The sequence below is a fragment of the Acomys minous genome, assembly GCF_964271855.1.
Source record: "Acomys minous genome assembly, chromosome: 1".
NCBI lineage: Eukaryota > Metazoa > Chordata > Mammalia > Rodentia > Muridae > Acomys > Acomys minous.
Genome location: NC_140483.1, coordinates 151,617,467 through 151,645,263, shown reverse-complemented (window position 1 = coordinate 151,645,263; position 27,797 = coordinate 151,617,467). Strand labels below are relative to the sequence as shown.

Genomic DNA, 27,797 nt, shown 5'->3' with positions numbered 1-27,797 from the left:
ACACAGAAGTATGCACACATGCCCACATTCACCGGCGCTGGAGCAACACTGAGCGTGCCCTCTTAGCATTTGTGATAGTGAGAAAGAAAGCTGGGGGTTGTTGCTTGTTACTGGAGCTTTCTCGAAATTGGTTTCTAGACATTCAGATGACCATCAGCACGCCGTCACCCCAGAGAGCTGCACGGGGGAGCACAGACAAAAATAGCCAAGATACGGGAACTGATTTCTGGTGCCTGTGCTTCCGTTCTGCTGGGGATTCTGTTGAGAGCTTTCCACTCAGGCTGCTCACTCAGATGTGGTGACCTACCTGTACATTTGACCGAGGGAGGACCAGTCTGTAGTTTTGATTATATCTCTGATAAATCCGCTCCAACATTGCAGGTGCGTCCCAAGGCTGTGAGTGGTTTTAATGGAGGGGAGATGGCAGCTCTTAAAAACATCACAATTGTTGTCTAGGCAACCCACTAAAAGGGGCTAGAATAATTAGAGGTGCTTCCTACAGGAGCCCACCCAATCACTCCCCGCCTGGAGGGATGGCTTGCTTGAACCTGGTGACTGAGACCTCATCAGCAAGCCCGCTGCTGTGCTAATGACCCAGCCAGCCTCCCTCCCTGCCTGAAGGATAAATAGCATGCCTGTAATAAAAGCAATTAAGCCCAGAGGCCTGACACCCAGCCAGTGTCTGGCCTCAGAGGCTAAGGATGCTTCAGGTAGACACTTCTGAAGAGTATGAGAACTGGGGAAGGGACAGAGGCTCATTGGAGATTTTTGTGCACTAATGAATACCACAACAGACTCAGCCTTCTTTTGTGTGACACGGACCCAGGTTTCAGCTCACACTGGCACGTCCGATAATTACAGTGTTGAAAGCCTGCCCTCCACCTCTAGATGAATATAGTTTTTTTCATCTAACCTGAACTTTATCTGGAATGAATCATGTTTTAATTTCATTCATTTGGTGAAACTAGATGATGTCTTGAGTATTGGAAAAATATTCCTCCCAGCTCATGGCCCAGGGTAGCCAGGATGGTGAAGGATGTACAATTTAGAGAATTATTATTATTATTATTATTATTATTATTATTATTATTATTATTATTATTATTATTATTATTATTATTATTGTATTACTACTACTTCTACTATTACCACACTCTAGTGGCCCAGACAAGGATTAATTGTATAAACAGCCATTGGGGCAAGTGTGTCCGTGCTGCTGCCCTCCCGAAGGCAGAGTTCACTCAAAGCAAAGTGCAGAGGCGTTGGGTACAGAATTGAAAAGGGAGAAAAGACTAAAGGACCCAAGAAGGGAAAACACTGATAGATGCCATCTTAGGTAGGTTTTTATTGCCCTGAAGACACCATGAGCATGGCAACTCTTAAAAAGGAAAACAATCAATGGGGGCTGGCTCACAGTTTCAGAGGTTTAATCCATTATTGTCATGGCAGGAAACATGGCGGCTCACGGGCAAACATGGTACAGGAGTTTTACATCTAGATCAGCATGTAGCAAGAGGTGAAAGTGACACACTGGCCAGGCTTGGGCTTCTGAGACGTCAGAGCCTACCCAGTAGTGACACATCTACTCTAACAAGGCCACACTTCCTAATAGCACCACCCCATATGGGCTTATGGGGACCATTTTTTCCCAAACCAACACAGATACATTTGAAGTGATGCTGTGTGCAGAACAGCTCCAGTGTAGCCTTTGTTTGAAGAACAAAACAGAGCCGGGCGTGGTGGCGCACGCTTGTAATGCCAGCACTTGGGAGGCAGAGGCAGATGGATCGCTGTGAGTTTGAGGCCAGCCTGGTCTACAAAGCGGGTCCAGGACAGCCAAGGCTACACAGAGAAACCCTGTCTCGAAAAAAAAAAAAAAAAAAAAAGAACAAAACAGATTGAATCAAGTCTCAGTCATAAGTCCCTGAGCAAAAGGGAACTTGTAAAATGGTCGTTCTCTGGACTAGACACTGGAATGGATCTGAAATTGCTACATCTGCAGCCCTTCCTCACAAGCTTTGTACTGCCTCAGTAGCTCATGTGTACTTACATTAGTACACGTACACATGCAACACAATTATACACACGTGTGCACTCATGAGGACACGGAGACAATAAGAAAGACATTAGGAAGGATGACATCAGGACAAAATGCCTTTTCTGAGAGAAAAATGTCAAGGACCAAGTGTTTAAGCCATTCATTGAAACCAGTTGTAATAACTGATTTAATCAAATGAAAGGTGAATGTGCCTGTCCTTTGATGGATTGTACAGGGCCATGGAATCTTCTAGGCTGTCCCCAAGATGAGCAGTATTTTACTCTACAATTTGCAGAAGTAAATTAATGTAGTTATTAGCAAGTAGGGAACTCATAACCAAAGTAAGACCTTTACGAGTAAATACTTGAAAATTAGCTAAAGAAAATTAAATTTTAATGCATTCGAACAAGTTCATTGAGCAAGCATTTCTGAGACAGCTACACTGTCCCACATACTGCTCATTGACTCCAGGCTGCTAACACACTAATTGAATTTAGAGTCCCCTATCCAATATGGAGTCACACACTACTCGTGCTAATAGAATCAATTTGCAAGGTTGATTATTTGGAAATTCTCTTGAAAGAATTACAAGTTGGGAAGATTCCCCTCTACCAGTGAGGGATCTATATAAAGGAATCTAAACCACATTTTAAAATGTAACAGAGTGTGGGGTGTGATGGAGCATCCCTTTAGTCCCAGAACTTGGAAGACAGAGGCAAATGGATCTTTGAGTTTAAGGCCAGCCTGGTCTACATAGTGAGATTCTGTCTTTAAAAAAAAAAAAAGTCATAATGATGAGAATGGAGAGATGGTTCAATTGCTAAGGGCACTGGCTGCTTTTGCAGAGGTCTTGAAATCAGTTCCCCAAACCCATATGATGGCTCACCCACACGTGCACCTCCTGTTCCAAGGGGGATCCAGCCCTCTTTTAGACTCAGCAGATACCTGCACATACACATATGGTGTACATATACACAAGCAGGCACACACACATATACACAAATAAAAAATTATATGTAACAGATGGGAGAGAAGTGCCAGAAATAGAACCTAGGGTTGTGTGCACAGTAAGTATACACACACACACACACGCACACACACACACACACACACACACACCTAAATGATGATCTATCTCTATCTCTCCCTCCCTCCCTCTCTCCTCTTTCTCCTCTCTTCTCTCTCTCTCTCTCTCTCTCTCTCTCTCTCTCTCTCTCTCCTCTCTTCTCTCTCTCTCTCCTTCTCCCCCTCTCTCTTTCTCTCTGTCTGTGTCTCTGTCTTAATCTCTCTCTGTCTCCCTCCCTCTCTCTCTTCTCTCTGTCTGTCTGTCTCTGTCTCTGTCTCTCTCTGTCTCTCTGTCTCTGTCTCTGTCTCTCTCTCTCTCTCTCTCTCTCTCTCTCTCTCTCTCTCTCTCTCACACACACACACACACACACACACACACACCATCCTGACCTTTTATTCTAGTCTTTCTTTTTTCTTTAACAAATGAAACTAATTAGGTGATTTGTGTAGGAAGTCATCCTAACATTTGTAACGTGTCTGTCTCTAAGACTTTGATACAGTTTTCTATTCAAACCCACTATGCAGAGAATACAGTGCTGCAAATTTATATTCTATCCCAGCCACAGAGTATACTTTCTCTGAATTCAGTAAGAGCTTGTAACCCTATGCTAGTCATCACTAAATTAAAACTGAAACCAAACTAGTCACGTGTCCCTTCTGCCATCTCAGGTGGACACAGCAGTGAGCACGTGAGTTCAGGATTTCCTGCTGCAGTCACTGGTTTGGAAATGCTTGATAAACGCCATGAAAGGGAGGTATTGGAGACCCTGATGAGTGAGGTGAGTTCCAGGAACTCACAACACACAGCAAGTTCGCAGTGAGCTGTCAGCCCACTTTCCTTTATTACCCTTAGGTCTCTCTTCTGTATCCACAGGGCAAGGCAGTGCCACTTACCCCTAAAGAAAGCACATGGCTTGAGTCAAGTTGCCTCTGTTCAAACCCTAGCTCTGACATTCTGTAGCCGTGTGACTTCCTCCTTCCATATACAGAAAATATAGAATAATAGTCCTTAAGTGATTGCTGGGAGATTAAAATAAGTTGACAAATGATACAATGTTGGGCATTCAAAAATATCAATTTGGAGGGATCTCTTCATATTTAAAGAGTGTGATCAATGCCTTAGTTTTTGTGAGGAGATGTACTTCTGGCTGGCATCTGACCCATATAACACCATGCTTGGGTGAGGCACAGTCCTGGTAAGGACACTGAACATGGGGTAGGAATGTCATTTCCTGGCGTCTGTTCCATGGCACATGTAGAAAATGGCAGATATATAGTACACGGGGAATGGTAGATGAGGTTGCTGGGTCCCTGAGAGCCCTGGGGTCCTACCCACTTAGCCCACTCACTTGCAGCCCTTTCTGAAACCCATCCATGGGCAGCTCTCCTGAGAGGTCCATCTGCAGCCCCCTGCTGGGTTAGCTCTGATGTGGCCTTTGCAGTTGTGCCCACATTGGCTCAGAACTAAAGCAGGAACCAGTTTGTCCCAACCAGGCATCTCCAGAAACGGTATAAAGAATTCTTAGCTGCGTGGGTGCTGCCATGAGTGCTATGCAGACCAGTGGTTCTCAACCTTCTTAGTGCTGCCACCCTTTCATACAGTTTCTCGTGTTGTGGGGATCCCAGCCATAACATTATTTTTATTCCTTCTTCATACCTGCAAGTTTGCTATTGTTGTGAACTGTAATGCAAGTGTTTGATGTGCAGGATGTTTGATATGCAATCCCTGGGAAAGAGTTGTTTGACCGCCAAAAGGGGTCACAACCACTGGTGTAGATGCTGACAGGACATGCAGCATCATTGCCAATGAAGGCATGGCTGTGAATATATAGGTTGCTTGTGGTACATGAACAAACCCAGATCGATGTGCTGTGGGAGCGGGGCATGAATGGAGCGTGCTCTCTGTTTGTCTGAGAGAGATGTCAGGCTGGCACAACACTTTCGTGGGATGACGTCTTAGCCACCCAGACACTCATCTGTTAAAAGCAGAGAGCATCGTGGACTTCCTGGCCCACCTGCTTGACAGTAGGGTGTTTGGAAGGTGGAAGAAACACCACAGGGTTTGCTGTTAACTCTGTCAGCAGGGGAGACAGGGTTAGAATGCGGGACAAGGTCTTGGAGTGATTAGCATAGGAGGGAGAGAGAGAGAGAGTAGGATGGGGCATGGGGGGTTCCTCTGTGTGTGTGGGGGGGTCCTCTGTGGTGTTTTCTATGCCTTCCCAAAGAAATGTCAAAGAAGAATGGCCTAAGAAGGAATATTGTTCACTCAGGATGTGAATGTAGCACAGAAAGCCTGAAACGGGGGAGAGGGGGTTGTGTGTGTGTGTGGGGGGGTCAGGGTCCTCACAAATAAACTCACAATTAAGACACGATTTGAAAGAGGAAAAAAAGTGGGGCATGGCCTCAAACAAAAGAGCACAGAATTTATTTATTTATTTATTTATTTATTTATTTGGTGGCTGCTGTCTTTGTTTTGTTTTAAAACTAGATCTCAAAAAAACAAAACAAACAGACAAAAACTGGATATCACCACCCAGCTGTGACCAGCCTGGAGCTTGCTATGAGGCCAGGCTAGCCCCGGATTTATGATTCTCCTCCTGCCTCAGTCTCCCTAGAGCATGCCCCATCACCAGACTCTTAATAGAACTGTATGGTTTTATAGGTAATTACTTTGGGGCAAAGAGATGAAGGTCTTCACAGCCTTGAAGGTGGCCCGCAGGATGAAAAGGGCAGAGCCACCCAACCCTCTTTTTCCTTTTTCAGTCAGAATGTCCTAAGTGCAGAAGGCGGGAGAACAAAGAGAAGGAAAAAAGAAACACTTGGCTGCTCCGTGATTAGTTTGAATCTTAAAGCTAAAAATAGAAAAAAAAAAAATGCCCCCAGAACACCAGGGCAATCAGCCTTTGTCAACTGCTAAGTCAGCAGCCAGCTCCCTCCGGGAAGCCATGGAGCCGTGGAAAGAAGAGGAAAAGGGCACAGTGGTGAGGCTTCGTGGGAAATCGATTCCCCAAAGCCAGTGATAAGCTGCAGGGTGACACAGTGGGGAATTTGATTAGCATCTTTTCAAAGTACCTAGCAGAAGGACTGAGGGACAGCTCAGATCTCCTCAGGGCAGGCAGCAGTTACTGCTCAAGGGTTTTAGTGACAAAGTGGAAGGGTTGTCTGAGCCTAGCCTAATGTGTGAGGTTTGGCAGGAACAGCATTTAATTAGGCAACCTGTAAACTCCAGAACGGAGACACAGGTGACAGCGGGCCTTCAATGTCCTCCTGATATGTACTGCTGGCCAATGCAATAAGTTAAGAAAACAAAATATGGATACTAGGTAGGATGAGCAAAATTCATCTGACTATCTTAAAATCCAAGTAAAGCTGGGCGTAGTGGTGCATGCCTATAATCCCAGCACTTGGGGAGGCAGATGCAGGTAGATCTCTGTGAGTTCAAGGTCATCCTACTCTACAAAGCGAGTCCAGGATAGCCAAGGCTACACAGAGGAACACTGTCTCAAAAACAAACAAACAAACAAACAAACAAAATAAAAACCCAACTGAATCTCAGCTAATGAGATGCCAAAAGCAGAAATATTTTGAATTCAGTAACTATGTGTGTGTGTGTGTGTGTGTGTATGTGTGTAGTGGGGAACTGGGGTGATGACTCAGTGGGTAAGGGCACTCACTTTGCAAGTGAGTTCAGATTCCCTAGAAGTAATTTTTTAAAAAGTATAGTTGCATGTGCCTGTAGCCCAGCATCTGAGATGGCAGACCCTGAGGGATCCTAGAGCTTGCTGGACAACCAGCCTTGCTGAAACAGCAAACAGAATTCCAGTTCAGCGAGAGACCCTGTCTCATGGGAGTAAGGTGGAGAGTGATGGAGAAAGACACTCAGTGTCCAGGTCTGAGCACCTGCACTCTCATGTGCATGCATCACTCGTACAGAACACACACACACGCACGCACGCACGCACGCACGCGCACACACACACACACACACACACACACGCACTCGAGAGAGGGATGGTGAGGGAAGGATAGGCGTGTAGGAGATGTAATGACAGTGTTATTTTAAATTTCGATGAAATTGAAAAATACTTGGGACAGTGGTTAATACCATTGGTTCTATTCTGTAATGAAAAGAAATGAAACAAAACTCTGACCAAAGAACATTTTAAGCCATTTTAATAAATGGAAAGAAATCTGTGCCTTGTGTATATGCTTTCCCAAGCCCCAGGACTTAATGCTCCAAATTGGAATGCCAGTGGGAGTTTTGGGGTAGTAAGCTTAAACTCTAATCTAATACATGTAGGCAAAGCACAGAAGCCACCCAACTTCTGGTTTGTTTTTTGTTTTTGTTTTGTTTTGTTTTGTTGTTGTTGTTTTTTCCTTTTCCACCGCAATAGACTAACTGCAGAAGCTTACAGAACAAAGAGAAAGAAATTAAAATCCAAAGTAAAGAAAGGGAACAGTCAGGACATATTTGACTGCTAAGAAAGAACAGTGTGAGAAAGGAAGTCAGATTTGGGCTATCGTGTGTAAATGGCATTAAAATAACATTGAGTGACAGCTCAAGCAATGTGGGTCAGGCAGGCTAACATTGTGTATCTGGCATGTACAATCAGGAAAATGGAAGCTAATCTAAAATGTTTCCTACGGAGGGAGTGTAATACAGGGGCGTAATTATACAAAGGACGAAAGGACTGAAGATCTGAGTTATCACTGAAGCAAACCCAAAATGAGAATAATTGGGAAACTGCTTAGCACCCCAGAATGAAGGGATAAAGGACCACGGGAGGTGCCACCACAGGAATCCAGTGGGGGTGGGGGGTTGGGGCTACAAAGCACTCGTGGCTGATGCAGAAAGTATCAGTGGGGCACAAGGCCAGGTGGAGACCCAGAAGTGCTCTGGACCACTTGGAGTGTGTGAGGGAAAGTGGGCGGTGAGCCCACGGTCATTCAGCATGGTGACCAGTGGAGCAAAGAGGGCACCTCAGGTTCCTGCACTGAGAATGCATTGTTCCTTTCAGAAAGCTGAAGCCCTTCTTCATTTCAGAAAAAAAAATATGTTAATTTCCTATTAATCCCCCCCCCCAACAAGTTTGTAGTCCAAATAGGAGACATAAAGAGAAACAGCAGGATGCTCACTCTTAAGCAAACATGAAGGCTTGTGAGATCCTGCCCCCTCCCCCCAACACCTAGTAAGTCTTGTCAGCTCTGGGCCTTAGCAGTTTGAGAACACTTCCCCAAGAATGTCCAGTGTCCACCCCGGCCCCTGCTGTCCACTATTTCATAACCTTCAGCACTTCCTTGCTTCAAGCATCTCTACTCCTGGTCTCCTGTAACAGTCTCTGAGGCTGGACTGAGATCCCTGCTTTGCTGACTGTCATGCCTGGCACAGTGCCGGACACCAGAGCTGGCCCTGGACCATTTATTGATTACACCGAAGCTTCTCCTGGCGTCCCCTGCACCAGCCCTTGTGTCTAGCATAGCGGGGACACAAATACATATGGCGGCTTCTTTTCCTGCAGAGTTTACGGGATGGTAGAGGACACAAGGGTGGCTTAGCGAGTGGCTTCTGAGAAGGACTTGGGTTTTCCTGATAAGTACTCGTGCTGCCTTAAATAGAAGTGGAGCAGATGGTAAGACACAGCAGATGGGCAGCTCTTTGGGCACTGAGTGGAAAGGTGGGAGGCCTGGATCTTGTCCCGGACTCAGCTGCTGGTCCCCGGCTGTGTGACCTGCTCACCTCCCTTCCCATGGTGAGCCCATATGCAAAATAAGCTGGCAGCACGTTGGAGAAAGGTGGTAGCTCCCAGGCCAGCTGCGGGATTTAGCATGTCGTAGAGGAGGGGTAACACCCATGGTTCTCAAGATCTCCAGCCTTCCTGGGGTCTGTCTTACAGGATGTACAGCCCGGCAAAATAGACAGTCGATTGTTTTCATGAAGTTGTGTGGCCATGGGTTTTACTATTTCAGGAACATTTCATTCCTCCCGGAGAAACTCAGTAACTGTAGTCTTTCACTCTTGATTCCTCCCACCTTCCCACTCCTACATAACCTCTAACCTCCTCCCGTGTGTCTGTGCTAAGCATACGTGGGCTTTGATGTCTGTCTTCTTTCAGGTAGCATGATGTTTTCAAGGTCCATTTACATTGCAATGTGAGTTTAGCGTTCACTCCCTTTTCGTGGCTCAGTAATTCTCCATTGTATTGATATACCGCGTTTTGATTATCTGTTAACCAATAGATGAAACTGGTTTTTTTTTACTTTTGGGCGATTATGAATAATACTGTTTTGTTAAGATTTCTTTTTTTATTATTATGTATACAGTGCTTTTCCTGCATGTATAGAAGAGCTACCATGTGGTTGCTGGGAATTGAATTCAGGACCTTTGGAAGAGCAGTCAGTGTTCTTAACCTCTGAGCCATTTCTCCGGCCCCATGAATAATGCTGTTAATGGGCATTCAGATACACGTTTGTCATAGATCTTTCCTTTTCCTTGGGTACCTATCTTGGTGTGAATTCCTGGGCCATGTGACTATATCTTTAACTCTGAGGCTCCACCAGGCTGGTTTTTTTGTTTTTTTGTTTTCCAAACTCAACGAACTATCCTTTGTTCCTGCCATTCGAATGTAAGGGTTTTTCTAGTGACCTTCACACTCAGCCTGAGTTTAAACCCATAGAACCGGAGGCTGTGTAAGGCATCCATTATAAGACTCTGTGAGTTCTTATCCCAGCCTAGATCCCCAGGCTCCGTAAGAGAACTTGTCTTTACTGCAAAGGTTATGAAAAGCTTCTCAAGAACACCCTTACTTGCCCATGAGTTCAGCTTCTCCCTTTCCTTGCCTGGTAGCAATTCTGGTGGAGGATTCTCGAAATACTTGTGTCCCCTCTCCCCCTCCCCCATATAATCCCAAAGACCCCGTGAGCCTCAGTCTCTAGTGGCAGTGAGCATGGAGCTGGCCTAGTATCCTGAACCTTAGCCAGTGTCCCTAAGGCTGGTGTGTGTTGCTGCTGTGAGTCTGACTGTGCTGAGGGCAACAGGGCAGATGCACAACCTTGTGAGTACCATTTACCTCAGAGTCTGTTTAATGTTGCCTCTAGGAGTCCTTCAGGGACGATCCATGAACAGGAGTCCTTGAGAAATCTCCTTAACAGATCCATAACCCAACAAAACCTCCATGTTTGCATCATCAGAATGGTCCCTGTGTGTGAGTAGAGAATGCTACCAACAGTGTCACATTCCACTGTGACACTCCTGGAGAGATATGACCAAATGTCTACTCACCTAGATAGACACCAACAACACATCAAAATGGCAATATCACCAAATTCCAACTTGGTGAACCAGCGAATTCACTGTAGTTACTTACAACTCACAAAAGCTGGGACCCTGGGGCTCTCTGAATGACTTCCACACTGCTCAGCAGGTTAGATCACTTCTTTCTTCAGCAGCCCTTTCTGTTCGTATACCTTTGGGGAGGGAGGAACCTTATGAACCTGTTATGTTTCAGGAACATCCTGAGACTTGTGAGTTGTTTTCATCCCAAGTCTTAATATCAGAGGGAACTGCCCCACAATAGGAACAGCTCCTCCTGGGACCTTCAGCTGCACTAGGTTCCTTGCTCTAGCCCAGGTAATTTCTCCCATCCTTGTCCACTTTCTTCCCATGTGTCTCCTTTGCATCCTACTCCCAACCCTTTGGTAACTGTAAGAGAAAATCACAAATGCATATTTTATTTGACATGTTATTATGTGATTTCTCAATCTTAGAATATAGGTGGGTTTGGGAGTGTCCGTTTATTTTTACTGTTTCACTCTTCATGCTGAGTGTACACTTTCCACATCTAGAGACAGCACGCTCTCCCTGATCTGAGCCCAGCCTCAGAATCCTTCTCACACTCGAGGCAGAGAGTGAAGAAGGCTCTGGCATCTGAAGTGGTGTCTATTTGCCATCTTTCAGGAACTCTTCCTCAAAGCTCTCCAACTCCTCTCCCAGGCCGGATGGCATGCCAGCTCTCTGCTCTTGGCCATGTTTCCCTGCGGGTGCTCATTCCCACACTCAATATGAACATCTGAAGCGCATCAGAACATCCCTCACTCCCATCAGAACATTCCTCACTTCCCCCTCTCCATCTTCCATTGGGGATGTGCTCTTTGCCTGCCATTTTCTCATCTATCCATGTCTCCATGATCTTTTGTATTCAGCCAATGGCTCGCTCCTGCTTCTCTGTCCCTCTCACCTCCTCACTGATCTAACCCTCATGGCTAGACAGTCCCGATGCAACTCAGATTCCGAGCAGGCCGGAAGTGATGAGGATCAAGGCAGAGGAAGACCAGCCGTAGCCTGGGAAGCCATCCCCAGCCCCCCAAAAGGATATGCGCTCCTCTGGGAGCCCCACTGCACCCTCATAGGGCAACTATCTTTAATCCGTTTGAAGGATGGGAAGATCATGCCGATGGGCTTTGCAGTCTGCAGATGTGCAAATCCTAGCTGTACAGCTTCTTAGCTATGGAAGAGTCCAGAATGCTGTCCCAGTTGTTCTGTAGGACAGTGGTCAAGGGTCCCCTGCAGGCTTGTGGCTGGGCAGAGGGGAGACAGGTTTCCAGCTCCAACACGGTGTGCTTTTTTTTATTTTTTATTTTTTACTGCTTCCAATAGGAAGGTGGGGAGCATGAACTGTTTCTAAGGGGGAGAGATGAGGGTAGAGATCCTCCAGGGCTCAAAATCTCACATCCCCCTTGTTAATGGTGTGACCTTTTAATAGAGTTCCTCATGTGGTGACCCCCACAACCATAAAATTATTTTTGTTGTTACTTCATAGCTATAATTTTGCTACTATTGTAAATCACAATGTTAAACCTGTGTTTTCGGACGGTCTCGGGCGGCCCCTGTGAGAGGGTCCGGGAGGCCCCTGTGACAGGTATCCGGGCTGCCCCTGTGAGAGGGTCCAGGCGGCCCTGTGAGAGAGTCCCGGTGGCCCCTGTGAGAGGGTCCTGACCCACAGGTTGAGAACCTCTCTTCAGGTGCACCCTCTACAGGAGCGCCCATGAGCATGTGTCCACAGACCAGCCAGGGTGGCTGAAGAGTCCAGCTCCTGCACCGATGGTGTCTTGCACAAACCTTTTCTTCTGGACTCTGCTCTGTGTCTGCTAACCAGGCCCATTCCTGCCTCCTTCCCCCAGTGTCCCCAAAACATACTCACACATCCTAGAGGCCAGCTCATACCCTTCCCACAGTCCCTCGTTGCTCAGATGATAACTCTGCACCCTTCGCCCTTCACACTAGTCCAGCTTGTCATTTGAACTGCCCTTCCTGCTGGCTCCCTCCTCACTCCCTTCTCTCCATAGACCCTGCCCTCCCGCTCACCTGACCGTTGCCCATACTGTGTTATAGGCCTGTAATGGCTCCTTCTACCCTTCTTAGATTCCACAGCCATCTACTCTCTCCTATAAAAACAATAATGAGTACTGTTTAGTCTCCGTGACTTATAAAGGAGAAACCCAACTACCTCAGTCAATCAGTCAACAAATCAATGCATTCTCTGAACCTTGTTGAAAGACTTGGCTTCTGGTATCAGCTTCTGGTATAGCTGAATCTAGGTTCTCAAATGATACCACCAGAGTGTTTCTCACTCCGCTACATTTAACTCCTGCTCATCTTTATGTCTTGGGAAGATGGTCACAAGAAACTTCAATTTACATCCTCACTGCCAGAACTGACTTACTCATTGTACACTGTGAACATGGTGCCCTGGCATGCCAGTACTTTAAGAATCCATAAAATATTTTAATTTCTTTTACAGTCGGGAAAAATAAACATTTAGTTGAAGAATGTATGTTAAGGCATTATTTTAATATAAGCACTTCGAAGAAATATAATTTTTAGAAGGTTTTGTTTTTAATTACGTGGATATGTGTATGGGTTTGTGCACATGAGTGCAGTGCCCAAGGGGGCCAGAAGAGGGCAGTGAGTCCTCTGAGCCGAAGTTAGAGGCAATTGTGAACTACCTGGAAGAGAGCTCCTCTATTTTAGCTTTTACCTGTTAAAAGTTAGAACAAGTGAGTGCATTTGGATCAAATCCCTCTTAACAGAGTTGTGGGATGTTCTGGCTGGCCTTGCTTGAATTACAGGCCACCTGCCTGAGAAGAAATATCAGAGCAGGGACATAAATAAGGAGGGCTTTCTGCATGTGACATGGATAGAGACGAGACTTTGGTTTATAACATAATCAATTGAGCATTATTTATTGTTTTTCTTCCACCTTGCATTTAGAGCATGTCTTTTCAAAAAAAACCCAAAAAACAAAAATCATTATTTTTATGTGTATGAGTGTTTTGCCTGTGTGTGTGTGTGTGTGTGTGTGTCTGTGTGTGCTCATAAGGTACATGCAGTGCCAGTAAAGGCCAGTAGAGGGCATCAGGTCCTTTGGAAGTGGAGTTATAGATGTTTGTCAACTGCTACATGGGTGCTAGGTACTGAACCCAAGTCCTCTGGAAGAGTAGCCATCTCTCTAGCCCTGAAAATGAGTTTTTAAAATGCAAGGTATTTTATTCCATTTCAAAGTGAAGACATTTTTAAGGTTCAAGACGTCAGATTGGTAACATAAAAATTCCCACTTTGTTCATTGTCTTGGCACGTGCTTTGGCCCAATTTTAAGTAGAGGTCTGTTTCTTGAGCCTCTGGGTCTTCGAGGTGTTACGAAAACACTACGTTGTTCTAAATCCTGACTTTGTTGCCTGCTCCAGCTACCCACTCCCCTCCCCAGCACTCAGCCCCACAGAACGGCTGCCTTTTGGCCTGGAGGAGAACGGGGGCACACCCTTTGCCCCCAAAGCTTCTGGAAGACACCACCATCAGCACCAGCACCACTCTAACTACGGCCTTTCACTGACCCTGGAGAATAAGGAGGGGCCGTTGAGGTCCCCGAACTCCAGCAAGGCCCTTACCAGTGAGTATGTGGAAGGAGCAGGGTGGGGTGGAAAGGACCAGTGGGAGACAGGAGCAGGGTGTTGTCATGGCTACGAGGTTTAGGCAACTTGGGGCTATAGAGACTGGTGCCTGTAGGCAAGGCAGTCTAAACTTGGGGATTTCCTGCTTCCACCTTGTTACAGATAGACACTCCTTCTTGCCTCCTAGCTTAGACTTCTGCCTGCACCGTGCTCAGGGAAGGCTCCTGGGCCCCAGCAGTGGAAAAAAGGGGCGTCAGACTGCGCCCGGGGTTTCTACTATCTTGGTCACAGTAAAATCTCCTCTGGCTTTCTGTGACCTTGCTTCCAACAGCAAAGGGGTGTCAGGCATCCAGTGGGCCTGTGGTCCATCCTATAGACAGTTAATAATAAAGTAAGAGGTTAGGCATATTCTTGGCAGTATGACTCATTTAGCCCCTGCTCACTCTAGTAAGAACGGGCTGATAGCTTGTATAGTGTATATAGTGTATTATTTTCTAGAAACTCACTTTTATTCTCCTTTCTTTAGAAATTTGTCTGTGATAGACTGAAGCAAAGAATTAGTTCTTTTTATTTTCCTTCCTTTCTTTTTTTCTTTCTCACTATATAGACCAGCTGACTTGAAGCTCACAAAGAGCCACCTGCCTCTGCCTCCCCGAGTGATGGGGTTAAAGGTGTGGGCCACCCCCCATACAGGGCGCTTATTTTTCATTTTCATCATCATTTTATTGCCAGTCTACATATGTTTGTTTTTAACTAGCGTTCAGTGTTGGCTTTCATTATGACTTTTTTTTTTTCCCCAAGTATAACTTCTTCTTCTCTCCCTGCCTCCCTCCACCCCTCCCCGGAGCCCTTTTTCTACTTTCATGTAGCACTTCAGGAGCACTGAGGCAGGGGTGCTCAGAGGCTAGGTCGCTGCTGGCTCTCACTGGGCAGCCCAGGGTACTCTCTGGGTTTTAGTCCCTCTGTGAACACGAGAGAGGGTGTGCAGTGACTATCAAAGGAACCTTCTAGCTTGACACTGCATGCAGCTGTGAGCTGTCCAGATAAGCTGAGCAGCAACTCAGCCCTCATCTTCAGACCACAAGAGCCATTCGAGATTAGCTGAAGGGAAGATGGGATCCCCCGACCCCCTTGGGGAAAAGAATCTAAACACTGGCCAGGCTACCCTTGCCCACGGTCACCTCATCCTTTTGCACAGAGGCAACTGCCATGCCCTCCTAACAGTGTCCCTCCTCCAGTACAGTCCCCATATAGAAGCTGCCCATGTCAGTGTTAAGACCTTCTGTTCCTCACTGTGCCGGGATAAGTGCACACTCTGAGCACCACAAGCCTCCAAAACCTCCAAAGGCTTCCCTGCAGTCTCCGCCTCCCCCAATCTTCCCACAGTCCGACTGCACAGAATTTCTGTCCTTTCACCAAATTCTGTGCAAGCCCAGCCCTGGCCTTTGTGCCTGCTGGTTCCTCTGTCTACAGTGCGTTTCTCTCAGCCCTAGTAGGACTCTAATGCCCCAGGAGGCAGCTGGCATGCTATCTGTGTAGCATTCCCTGCACGCTTCCACCGTCCCCGCCGGGGTGGGGGAGCTGGGGGTGGGGTGGGGTTGTCTTCTCTCTTGTGCCTATAGCAATGATGGAAAAGAATAGCTCTTGGTGCTTTTATGTGGACTGTCTTCCCCGCACTTACACTAGAATCATGTCGTATTTGTTTATTTTGATTCCCCAGATGCCAGTTGTTAACAAGCATTAAAACACAAGCTTCATTGTATAATGAATATTTAATATTTAGTGAATTTTTAATGTGTTAATGGATAAATCCAAGCTAGTTGGGGGGTGTGGGTGGCAAACAAATGCAACACAATACAAAAAGCCAACGGCTTTGATTTTACAAACATAGCGTAACTCTCCGAGGCACCTTGCGATGCCTATCAGCCTGGACACCCATCTTTTCAGTGTGTAAAGGACATTTTCTCATTGAAGGCTTTTTTATGAGAATAAGCTCAATACTACAGTAGCCCTGCAAAAAAAAACAAAAAAAAAAGTGGTTTCTATTTTCATTTCTAAATGGCCCAGAGACTCAGAGAGGTCAAACAACACACCCAGGGACACTCCGCTCCTATCCTAGGGAGTAAGGCTATGAAACCTTGTCGTCGGATGTTCTTCTACAGCATTAAGCAGGAGGGGACAGGAAAGGATTTGGAAATGTGGCTCCTGCAGGTACCTCTGGCTCCTGTATCCAGCTGCCATCTGAACCTCCACTTTTTCCTTTCCCCCGGCCATGTCCTAGAACTGAGTCCAGGAGCACCTGCCCTGTACAGTGAAGCAGCTGCCCACCTGAAGAAGCTGGAGCTGGACACTGTGAAAGCTGCGGGACCCTGGCCTGCCCTGCACATCAACATTAACAAGGTGCCAGCCCAGCTCTGCATGGAGTGCGCTGCCCTGCAGCAGGGGCCCGGACCTCAGGGTTTCCACTCTAGCGCTCTGTGTGTGTGTGTGTGTGTGTGTGTGTGTGTGTGTGTGTGTATGCGCTTCTGTATGTGCAAATGCACATGTGTGTATGTGTGTGTGTGCGCTCTTCTGTATGTGCAAATGCACATGTGTGTATGTGTGTGTGTGTTTATGCTCCTGCTTATGCAGATGCACCTATGTGTGTGTGCTCGTGTGTATGTGTGCTCGTGTGTATGTGTACTCGTGTGTGTACATTCATGTGTGTGCAGGTACATGTGTGTGTGTTTATGCTCCTGCATATGCAAGTACACATGTATATGTGCACACATTTGTTTGTGTACACTTGTGTGTGCAGGTGCATGTGTGTGTATGTGTGTGCACATCATGTGTAGAGGTCAGAGGACAATTTCAGGTTTTTTTTTTCAATCGGGTGCTATTCTCTTTATTTTGCAGGCAAGATCTCTTATTGGCCTCAAACTCACCTAGTAGGCTAAGTCACATGCACAAAACCCCACCCACCTGTCCTGCTGCCATCAGGCACCTCCACATTCAGTTTTTTAAAAAAAGAGTTTATGTGTATGTTTGTGCGCCTATGCGGATATGCACACATGTGTGTGCCTGTCAAGGCTGTAAGAAGGTGTTGGGTTCTGTACCTGTTGTGGGAACCAAATTTTGGTTCTTGCCAAGAGCAGCTAGCTGCCTTAACTGCTGAGCCAGTTCTCCTGCTCTGTGCCAGCCTTTTTACGTGGGCTCTGGGCCTTGAACTCAGGTCCCTGTGCTTGCACAGTGCTTACCGAGCCAGATCCAGCTCCCCAGCATCTCCACGGCTGCTTTCTTGCCCTTCCTGCTTGGGCTATTTCAGGAACAGAGCCTCACTTGCCTTCTTGATGAGGGAGCTGCTGGCAGCGCCAGGTGGCACCCAGCACACCCTCTGCCCCTTGCATGGTTCTACTTTTTCTTGTGTTTTAACTCCTCTTCCACAGTGCACATGGTTTTAGTAGGGTGCCCACCCTGAATTTCATAGCATGTAAGCTCTATTGCAAAAAGGACATGCAGCATGTTACCTAGCAGAGAACTCACATGCGTGAGTAGCCATGACAGTGGTAGGACACGCAGGAAGTAGCCTGCTCCTCCAAGGAGTCGCACCAAGCTTTTCCCTGGAGCTCAAGCACTCAAGCCATCACTGCCCACCTTTCTGTCCCATTCAGAGAAATTCACTGGGGGTGGGGGTAGGGGAGGTGGGAGTGGCTCAGTGGGAGGGCACGTGCTTAGCGTGTATAAGGTCCTTACTTAACGCCTCGGCACAAGTGAAAATTTGAAACAGCACTGAATCCCTGTAGCTACGATCTTACAGGTGACTCTGACCTTGTCCTCACACAGCAAGTTACTCCATATGATTCTTCTATTTTTACTTTTTTGTGTATATGTATTGACTATGTACGTGTGTGTGTGTGTGTGTGTGTGTGTGTGTGTGTGTTTAGGCCAGAGGACAGCCTAGGGTGATGATAATCAGGCCCACCCACTGTATTTTGAGATAAGGTGTCTCACTGGCCTGAAGTTCGTCAACTTGACTAGTCTGACTGACAAGCAAACCCCAGGAAATCGCTTGTGTCCATCTCTCCAGTACTGGGGTCACAAGCATAGCCCACCACAACTGGCTTGCAAAAAATTTTTTTCTTGATACAATGTATCATGTTACCAAAGTGTTGGCCTTGAACTTGCTATGGACCCCAGGATGGCCTTGAACTCTGATCCTCCTTCCTCTACCTCCCCATTGGTGGGGTTGCAGGCATGCACCACCATGCCCAAATTATGTGGTGTTGGGAATAAAACCCAAGGCTTTGTACACAGTAGGTAAGTATTCTACCAAGCGAGCCCCAGCTTCAGCCCCTATGTGTTTCTTAATTATTAAGAAAGCATTCTGGGGCCTGGAGAGATGGCTCAGAGGTTAAGAGCACTGACTGCTCTTCCAGAGGTCCTGAGTTCAATTCCCAGCAACCACATGGTGGTTCGCAACCACTTATAAAGTGATCTGATGCCCTCTTCATGCAGGTAGAGAACTGCCTGCCTACAGGTTAATAAATAAATACATCTTTAAAAAAAAAAGAAAGCATTTTGGGGAGGGAGGCAATGTGCTGGCTTAGTAGGCAAAGGCACTTGCACCCAACCTTGTCAACTTGAGTTTAATCCCTGGGTTTCACATGGAAAAAGGAGAGGGCTGACTCCCACAAGTTATCCTGACCTGAGTATGCACAGCTGTGCACATGCTCATGCTGTTTCTTGCAGTAGGTCTCCACGGTAAGCATGACACCTCAAATGGGAACCACTGGCTTCAGTGGGTCTTTCCCCCCCCCACATCAAAGATGGACCCACCTCTAATTCCATTCTTCTATGGTTCTCTAACTCACTGTTCTTCATTTAAGGATTTTCCCAACGTTTTTTTTTTTTCAAGTGGTACCCAAGATGACAGGAGCTATTTCCCTCTCATCAGATTTCCCATGTGTTAATTATCTGTATCAACAGTTTCTGTTGGCTCTGCTTTTTAACAATTAAACTTTATTATACAACCCAACTAGCTTACACAAGAGGGAAAAAAGAGAGAACCTTTCGGCATCCGTTCCACGGGACGGGTCCCTTGGTGTCTCTGGCCTGTGCGCTGGTCTGGCCTGTTCGCTGATCCTCGTCTGGATCCACAAGCCCAGTCTCAACCTGCTGCTCCTCTCTGTCCTCTCCGCCTGCCTGTCTGTCCCGTGTAAGGGGTGGTCTCCCTCTCCCATTGAGGGTAGATTAGACACACAATAGTCCAGGTCCACTTCTTGAATTCCAGGCCCAGGATGGCTCCACCCAGTCTATCTCAAGGTTAATCTCAGGGAGTATCTGTGGTGTGTCCAAGGGCAAAGCCAAGACTGCTTTTTACCTGTGACAAAGCTTACACTCCTTCCCACAAGTTTTAATATACATCTGATTATTTCCTTGTCCCCAGACAGCTTCCCCAAACAGATGGCCTATCTCTAGTTATAATCCCCCCATTGTCACTCATTTGTATGTCTTGACTCTTTAATGCCACCTTAGATTATGTAGTCTCTTTCCACATTTCAAACTGAATATAAAATATGGTGTTTCCAAAACAGGCAACACAACAGAGTTGGAGCCATCCTCCAGGCTGGAACTGTGGTCTTGTAATGTCCCGTGGAGACACCTTTTTGTGTATGTGCATGCAGATGCACATATTCATGACATTGTGGGGTGCATGCGCGGGTGTAGAAGTATGAATGTGTGGAAGACAGAGGACAGCCTTGTGTGTTGGTCCTCAGGCACCTTGCACCTTTATTAGAGACTGGTCTCTCATTGGCCTGGAACTTCACTACTCAGGCCAGGCTAGCTGGTCCTGTGGGCTTCCAAGGATCTGCAGGTCTCAACCTCTTGTCATCAGCGAGATAACAGACACGCCCCCACCCTGCCCGGCTTTGTATGTAGCTCCTGGGGAATCCAAATTCAGGCCCTCACACTTGGGAGGCAAGTACCTTACAGATGCACTCATTTTTCAGATTTCATACTGGTCTTCCGTGGAGGTGACTCATGTAGCTGAGCAGTACTGTTTGGGCTGGGACAGGAGTGAGCCAGCCTGAATTGTGTGTCCCAAATAGCAGGTTAGGTTAACTAACTTAAGGGAGGTGGGGCACCAATGCTGAATCCTTTTCTTATTTTAGCAGCATTCCATTATTTTAAGTAGGTCTTCATTTTACTGTCAGATAACCATTTCCCTGTAAGCCACTGTCAAAACCCCCTAATGGGTTCCTAACTTGTTAAGTTCCTGTTTGCCAACATGCCGCTCCCCAAATTAAAACCAACTACAAATGAACTCTTAATATATCTATGAAAAAAGTCCATCCAAGTATGAAATAATTAATGTAGCTGATTTACAAACACAAAATAAATTACCCAAAACCCACACTGTAATCCTTACCTTTCAAGACAACAATTTGTATGTAAATTACTTATTTTCCTAAAGGAAAATGCTCCATCCCTTCGGATAATGAATCTAATCAGATGTGCCATTTTTTCCAAGGCCAACATGATGTTTTAGTATTATTACTTTTCTCACATCCCAGACATACCTTGCTGGATTTTCTTTTCTAACTACAGAATCTAGCTTGAAAAAGCTGTTCATGCTCTTCTCTTTTCTCACTGAGCATCTGAAGTTCTTATGAAGGTGGAGATGGCACAGGAGAGAGGTTAGGGAGCTAGCGTGGTTGGCTGGTTGGGAGTTCTGGCTTTGGGCTTCATCAGAAGCTCCATTTCTAGACCTTGACCTTTCTGTTTCCCTCTGCGGCATCCCATGGCCCTGCTTTGTTTTTTTTTTCTCATCTGCATATTGGAGTAAGTGATATTTTGCTTTCTCTTCTGATCATGTGAATCTTTCCCTTTTGAAGGAGGAGAGCTTGGAATTGAACCTTGGGCTCCACCGAACTTTATCACCAGCCCATAGCTGTCTGATGAAGGTACCAGCAAGAGAAGCCAGCAAAAGTGGTTTAGCAAGATGCTGCTGCCAAGCCTATGTTCACACATGGTCCCTCGTGGTAGAAGGAGAGAACTGATTCTCCATAGTTGTCCTCTGATTCGCCCATCCCCACACACCCACACATTAAAATGAATAAATAAAAACTTTAAGAAAACACTTAAAAGATACCTACCTCCAAATAGGATGGAAAAATGAGACTCCAGTGAGTCCTGCACATGAAATATGTGGCCAATGGCTGGCTATTAGTACATAAGCTATTAGTACATGTCAGGTACCGGCATTTTTCTTTATCATCACCATCATCATTGTGGTCATCATTATCATCACCATGACCATCGTTGTCATCATCGTCATTATTATTTTGATTGCCGCCATCAATATCATGGTCGTTACCATTATCATCATTGTCATCATCAATTTGATAGTCCCCTACAGAGAAAGGACTGAAAGTTTATTTGAGAACACTTGCCTTTGTCTGTTTGTAACTAAATGGCTCTTCTTGTTTATTGGAGCTTCCTTGAGGAAACTGGATTCTTTGCCCTATTTTTTTTTTAAATGATTACATACCTTAGCTAGCCTCTTGCCCTGCACTTCCTCCGTGGCTTTCATGGTTTTTCTACAATGGATACCAAGATAATCAATGGGACTTTTGGTTTTCTGAAACAGGGTCTCATTATATGGGCCCTGCTCATCGTGAACTCAACATCTTCCAGTGTCCTCCTCCTGAGTGCTAGGGTAGTAGACAAGTGCCACCATGCCTAACCAGGCCTGGCCTTCATCTACTGAATGACAAGTTCAGAACTTGAGGAAGTTGAGGATTTTAGAACATTCCCTTCTTGCCTTGGCGCACGGTGGCTGACCTGCCAGACTGCCTCCTGAGACCACTGAATTGGCATTAGCAATCATGAGGTCTTGCGCATTTCTTATTAAGCACATATCTCTTCTGATAATAAGTGGGTGTCACCATAATTGTCTATATGAAGTGTTTATTAGACACCAAGTCTAGGTCTAGCACCATATTGTGCTGGGATGTGCAATGACCATGACCTACAGTATAGTGAGCAATCAGACATTATTTCCCTGAAGTGGCTTGGATGTCATTTAAGATCATTTCAGGGCTACACGTAGAGATGAATAGCTTTTATTTTAACCACCATGTAAATATCATGTCTACTACAATAGTCGTTACAAAGCCTTGGATTTCAAAGATGTTTTTCTTTGAACATGATTCAAGTATAAGTATGTAATCTTAGGGCAATCCATCTTAATTGAGCCACATGAAATTAAGGGATGTATTCACTTACTGTTACTTGTATTTTTAAAATCTATTTTATTTGGGTTTCTTATGCCTCTACCTCCTTTCTCCACCCCAATCCTTTCCAACACCCCAACATCAGATAGGAGAGAAAGAAAACCTTCTTTTGGGGAGAGTGGGGAAAGGGGGTGTCGGTTTCTTGAGCTTCTTCCTGCTGGCTAGGGTACTATGGTTCCCTGGGGCAAGTTCAATCTTCATAGAATATTTCCAACATCTTCTCCTCAAACTGCATCAACAGCAACCAAGAGCAGCAGGAGCGGGGAGCAGCAGCGGGAGCGGGGAGCAGCAGCGCCTTTTTCCTCAGAGCCCCCCCCCTCACCACCACCACCCCGTTCCTCTCCTGGCTCTGGCATTTATTCCCTCTCAGAGTCCCCAGAATTAAACTATCAGCAGCTGGCAAAGATCACGTCCCTCTCAGAACCCGCAGGAGACAAATAGTCTACTGCTGTGGACAGTCTAAAGCAGCCTCATATCCCACACCTGGGAGTAAAAGAAAAACATATTTACATTACATAACTGAGTTTTAAATGAAACCAAAACTCCCACTACAACTTAATACTTAGGAGATGGAAGAAAATTATAAAATTGGTACCAAATTCCTCAAGTCAACAATACACGGGCTGGGGGAAGGGGTGTGTGTGTGTGTGTGTGTGTGTGTGTGTGTGTGTGTGTGTGTGTGTGTGTACCATAGAACACGAGGCCCTGGATCCCATCTGTTGCATAGAAATTAAATTGATTAAGAAAGTAACAGAGATATAAATTCCTTGTTGAGAGTCATGGTTTTCAGCAAGATTTACTGAACAAATATTAGCAAGCATTTCATGTTCTTTTCTTTATCCTGCAAATCAGTGGCACATCTTGCTGTCTCTGAGGTAGCATGTGGGGATAGCTCGAGGCTGGGCTCAGGGAGAGGAAGCTGTGGCTTGCCCTGTCTCTGGTTCTTGCTGCCTGATTCTGAAGGGCCCCTTCCTGTCTTAGACCAGTCCCTCCCTCACTAGAGAGTATGGTGATGTGTGTAAAGCCTCTGCACTGGAAACTAGCAGCAGAAATGGAAGTGTAGCAGGACACACACACACACACACACGCACACACACACACACACAGACACTTAGCTCCCGCTGTGGTTGTTGGGGAACGTTATCATGTGTTTTCTGTTTGCTCACAATGTGTCACCCGCATCCTGCTTTATCTCAGGCCGAGGAAAAGAAAGTTCCTGAGAAGACACTTCAGACCCCACTGCTGCCTTCGCCCGTGGCAGATCACGTGAAGTGTAACATTTTGAAAGCACAGCTGGAGAATGCCTCTCGTGTGAATGCCCAGGTATGTGGCGTGAATGTTCCTTCAGTTTCATGTGACAGGGTTTCCTCAGTGCCACACAGGAGGACAGGGACGCAACACCAGTCAAGGTCCAGTATGGAGATAGGCACCACTTCTTAGGATGGGAGCCTGGATTTTATTTTATTTTTAATTTCATTTTATTTTATTTCTTTCTGAGGAGGAGAGCAGGGCTCCATGCATGGAGTGCTTGTGGAGGTCAGGGGACCACTTGTAGGAGTCAGCTCTCTCTTTCCACCATGTGGGGGTCCCGAGGCTCGAACTCTGGTTCTCAGCCTTGGCAGCGGGCACTTTTTGCATGCTGAGCTGTCTCACTAACTCAAGGAAACCTGGGTTTTAATGCAAAGAATTACTAACTGGGTGTGGTTATTACTTATGCAAATGAATGGAAGACAGAGATGTGGGAGCCAGTGGTTCTTTATTATTATTATTAGGTTATTTATTTGCTTTACATCCCAATCACATTTCCCCTCCCTCCTCTCCTCCCAATCCTGCCCTTCACTCCCACCACCTACCCCTCCCCATGGGAGACCTCCCGTGGATACCAACCAGCCTTGGCATATCAGGTTGCCTAGGATTTGGCGCATCTTCCCCAGTTGAGGCTAGACAAGGCAGCCAGTTAGGGGAAAGGGATCCAAAGGCAGCAACAGAGTCAGAGTCTGCGCCTTTGCAGAGACAGCAGTTCTTACGTGCTAGTTGCATAAGGGCCCTCAGCAGAACTGTGTCCCATCCCCAAGGGTTCAGGAAGTCAGTGTGGGGGCTCATGATCTGCCTGCCTAACCAGCTCCCCGAACTGCACTTTGAGTCACCCTACTCCAAGGGACTGGAGGTGGCGACTCCAGGAGGCACTTTCCATCCCAAGAGCGTGGGGGGGTGGGGGGGGCGCTGAGGGTAGGCAAAGTTTCTGCAAATACAGACATTGGAGTGCCTGGATTCCGAGTCCCACGCGGACAAAACTTAGACTCCTGAGACCAGGTCCCCACGCCCTGCTCTGGCATCTGACTTCATGAGCAACCAATGGGGCAGGGACATGGTGTCATTCTGCCGATGCTGTGTCTGTGATGGATAGGATGACACTGGATTTCCCAGGGCCATGATACTATGACCTGACTTAGATGTTCCCAAGGAGGAGTGGGGCACCAGACTTGAAGAAACCAGGCTGGGGTAACCCCTAAGAATATGAAGCCAAGAATTCCACCTCTCTAGCGCCCCCTGTTGGCAAAGGGACCGCTCTTTGCTCGCTCAAGTCCAAGGAGGAGGGGTAAATTTGGAGATGATAGGGTAATACCTGCCATAAGGCCTCTGACTGGCAGCATAGCATGTATCACTGGCTCCATAGTAACCATTAATTACACTAAATGAGGGTTCTAAGGCAGTGACACTAGTCACTGCTGCCATTCGAGGAGAAACCCATTGTCTATCCCCACCCTGGAAACAGCACATAAAAAGGTATGGTTGGGCTGACAGAGTGATTCGGTGGCTAAAGTTGCTTGCCACCACCCTCTGAGTTCAGTCCCTTAAAGTTGTCCTCTGACCTCCACATGTCAAGCATATTCCTGCACACCACACACACACACATACACACACACACACACACATACACACACACACATACACACACAGTAAAAAGAGAATATTAGTAAGCTACAGTTGTCCAGGAGCTCGTTAGAACAATATGTAAGAATTGACATTGACAGTCCTTATGAATATACTATGTATAATTACATTGCCAAGAATACATTCTCAGTAATATCTTCATTCTCTATTTACACCTATAATGGTCTATATGATTTAAATCCTGCCAGAAGATGCCTCGGGGAACAAGAGCAAGCTTACAAGGGTTCTTCCACTGGGAAGCTGTGCTGTAAACCGGAAGTATAGACTAGGTGCTGGAAAGCCAGATGGTCTGCTTCGGAGATCTCAACCTCCCTAATGCTGCGACCCTTTAGTACAGTTCCTCATATTGTAGTGACTCCCAACGATAAAATTATCTTGCTGCTACTTCATAACTGAAATGTTGCTATTTTATGAATCATAATGTAAGTATGTGATGTGTGACCCCTGTGAAACGGCCGTTTGATCACCAAAGGTGTTGTGACCCGCAAGTTGACAAGTACTGGCTCTGGTTTGAGTCCTGATCTATTTCTTAGTAATCTCACTGTAAAATCATCCATTGACTTTTCTGAGCCTCAGTTGTTTAGTTTGAAAAGTGGGGGGCCAGCTGGGTCTGGTGGTATATACCTGAAGTCCCAGGGACTTGGGAGGTTGACACAGAAAAGTCTCCTAAGCACAAGAGCTAGAGCCCAGCTTGAGACAACATAGTCCCAGAACTAGGGAGGCAGAGGCAGGTGGATCGCTGTGAGTTCAAGGTCAGCCTGGTCTACAAAATGAATCCAGGACAGCCAAGGCTACACAGAGAAACCCTGTCTCGAAAACCTCCCCCGCAAAAAGATTTCTTCTCAAGGGGCAGAAGAGACAACTCAGAGGCTAAAAGCTTTTTTTTTTTTTTGTTTTATTTTTGTTTTTAAGCTTGAGGATTGGAATTTAGATCCCAGCATGCTTATACAAGCCAGGTGTGACCCTGCCCATGCCTGTTACCCCAGTACTTATTGGGGTGGAAACAGAAGGGTTGCTGGGGCTGCCTGGGTGCCAGCCTTGTTGAAAAGCCACTAGCCCCAGGTTCAGCAAGAGACCTTAAAGGCAGACGGTAATTGACTCCTTTCTCTAGCCTCTGCATACCTGAACACACTCATGCACGTACACTACACACTCGTACAGTTCACACACTCACAAATTAAAGAAACCCAACAAAACAAATTAAAGGCCACCACCCTAGGTAACTATGAAAAGTAAAGGACACCAAGGAGCTGCTGGCCAGTGTCTTACATTATCTCACGGGCATACAAACAGGAACAACCACAGACTGAGGTTAGGGAATTATCGGGGACACTGATGGCTGTCAACGATGGCGGTGACACTCTTTACAGAACAGTCAGGGTGATGCTTCACCTCAAACTGAGTGATCTCGGGGCTGGTGGAATGGTTCAAATGATAAGGGCACTTGGTGCCAACCCTCATTACCCGAGTCTCATGCCTAACATCTCCATGGTGGAAGAAGAAGACCAGCTCCCCCTAGTGGTCCTTTGGCCTCCATGTGCACACTGGGCAAGTGCACACGTGCACAAGTGCACACCCATAGACATGAGTGTAATACACTTAAAAAAAAACCTCAGCTATTTCAAGTCACAGTCACACCTGATTGTCTTAACTGTTCTCGTGTCATTCTCAGGTGTGCTGTTTTGTACTATCACCAAGCAAATAAAACTGGTACATGTTTCATTGTTTAGAAAGTCAATGTTATGCATATTAGGAAGCTCTGCCGTGTCCCCAGGGGTCTTGTGCTGCACGAATCCTCTGTGGAGGATCCAGGTTTCAGCTTAGAGAAGATGTATTCTGTGTCAAAAGGAATTCATTTTGGAAAGTGTGGGAAAGGAGGGGAAATAGACCCAAAGAAAAGAAAGCTATCCTGGCTAGACAGAGTGCAAGGGCCTGAAAGCAGTGGACGAGAAGAGAGGCAGGCGTGAGATCAATAATCCCGGGAATGCTGGCCCTGCAGGATGCTCACTGACCACTCTAGAGATGATGTGACCACTCCACCTTGCCCTTCAAAGCAGCCTATTAGCCTCATAGATTCCAAGAAGTCCTGCGGGAGAGGAACCTGCTTTACTTTATTTCCCTTCCCTCTGGTGGCATGGACCACTTTGTAGTGGCTCCCGCTCACAGAACTAGTGTTCTCAGGATTGCAAGACCCTACCGCAGGAATCCCTGGTTTAGCGTGGCTTGAGAGTTTGTGATGGAGAGGTGCTGTATGCAGCCCAGCATCCTACTGGGTCAGTGCAGAGCACAGGCAAGATGGAAAGGAAGCCAGTGGACCTGACTTGTGGCTGGCCGTACACTCTGACAGGAACTGGAGCTGGATCCACGTGTGGACTTCCGCGCCCTCCGTGACATTACTGAACACCTACTCAGAGCATGAGGGCTGTGGGCTGGGCATCTCCCCCACTGACTGGCGTGTACATGCTATCTGGCTGGCTGTGTGGGCGTCCTTCCTCCCTTGTCATTCTCAGGGACTCGCC

General features: G+C 46.5%; 1 protein-coding gene across 4 annotated transcripts in view; it reads left to right on the top strand.

Moving 5' to 3' along the window:
* Positions 1-27,797, top strand: part of EPB41L4B (erythrocyte membrane protein band 4.1 like 4B) — a 149,143-nt gene that overhangs the window by 86,177 nt on the left and 35,169 nt on the right. For all 4 annotated transcript variants that reach the window (XM_084776109.1, XM_084776107.1, XM_084776108.1 and 1 more), the window contains exons 16-18: positions 13,844-14,046; positions 16,329-16,447; positions 23,521-23,646. In XM_084776109.1, the coding sequence (XP_084632235.1) occupies positions 13,844-14,046; positions 16,329-16,447; positions 23,521-23,646 (448 nt within the window). The remainder of the gene's footprint in view (positions 1-13,843; positions 14,047-16,328; positions 16,448-23,520; positions 23,647-27,797) is intronic.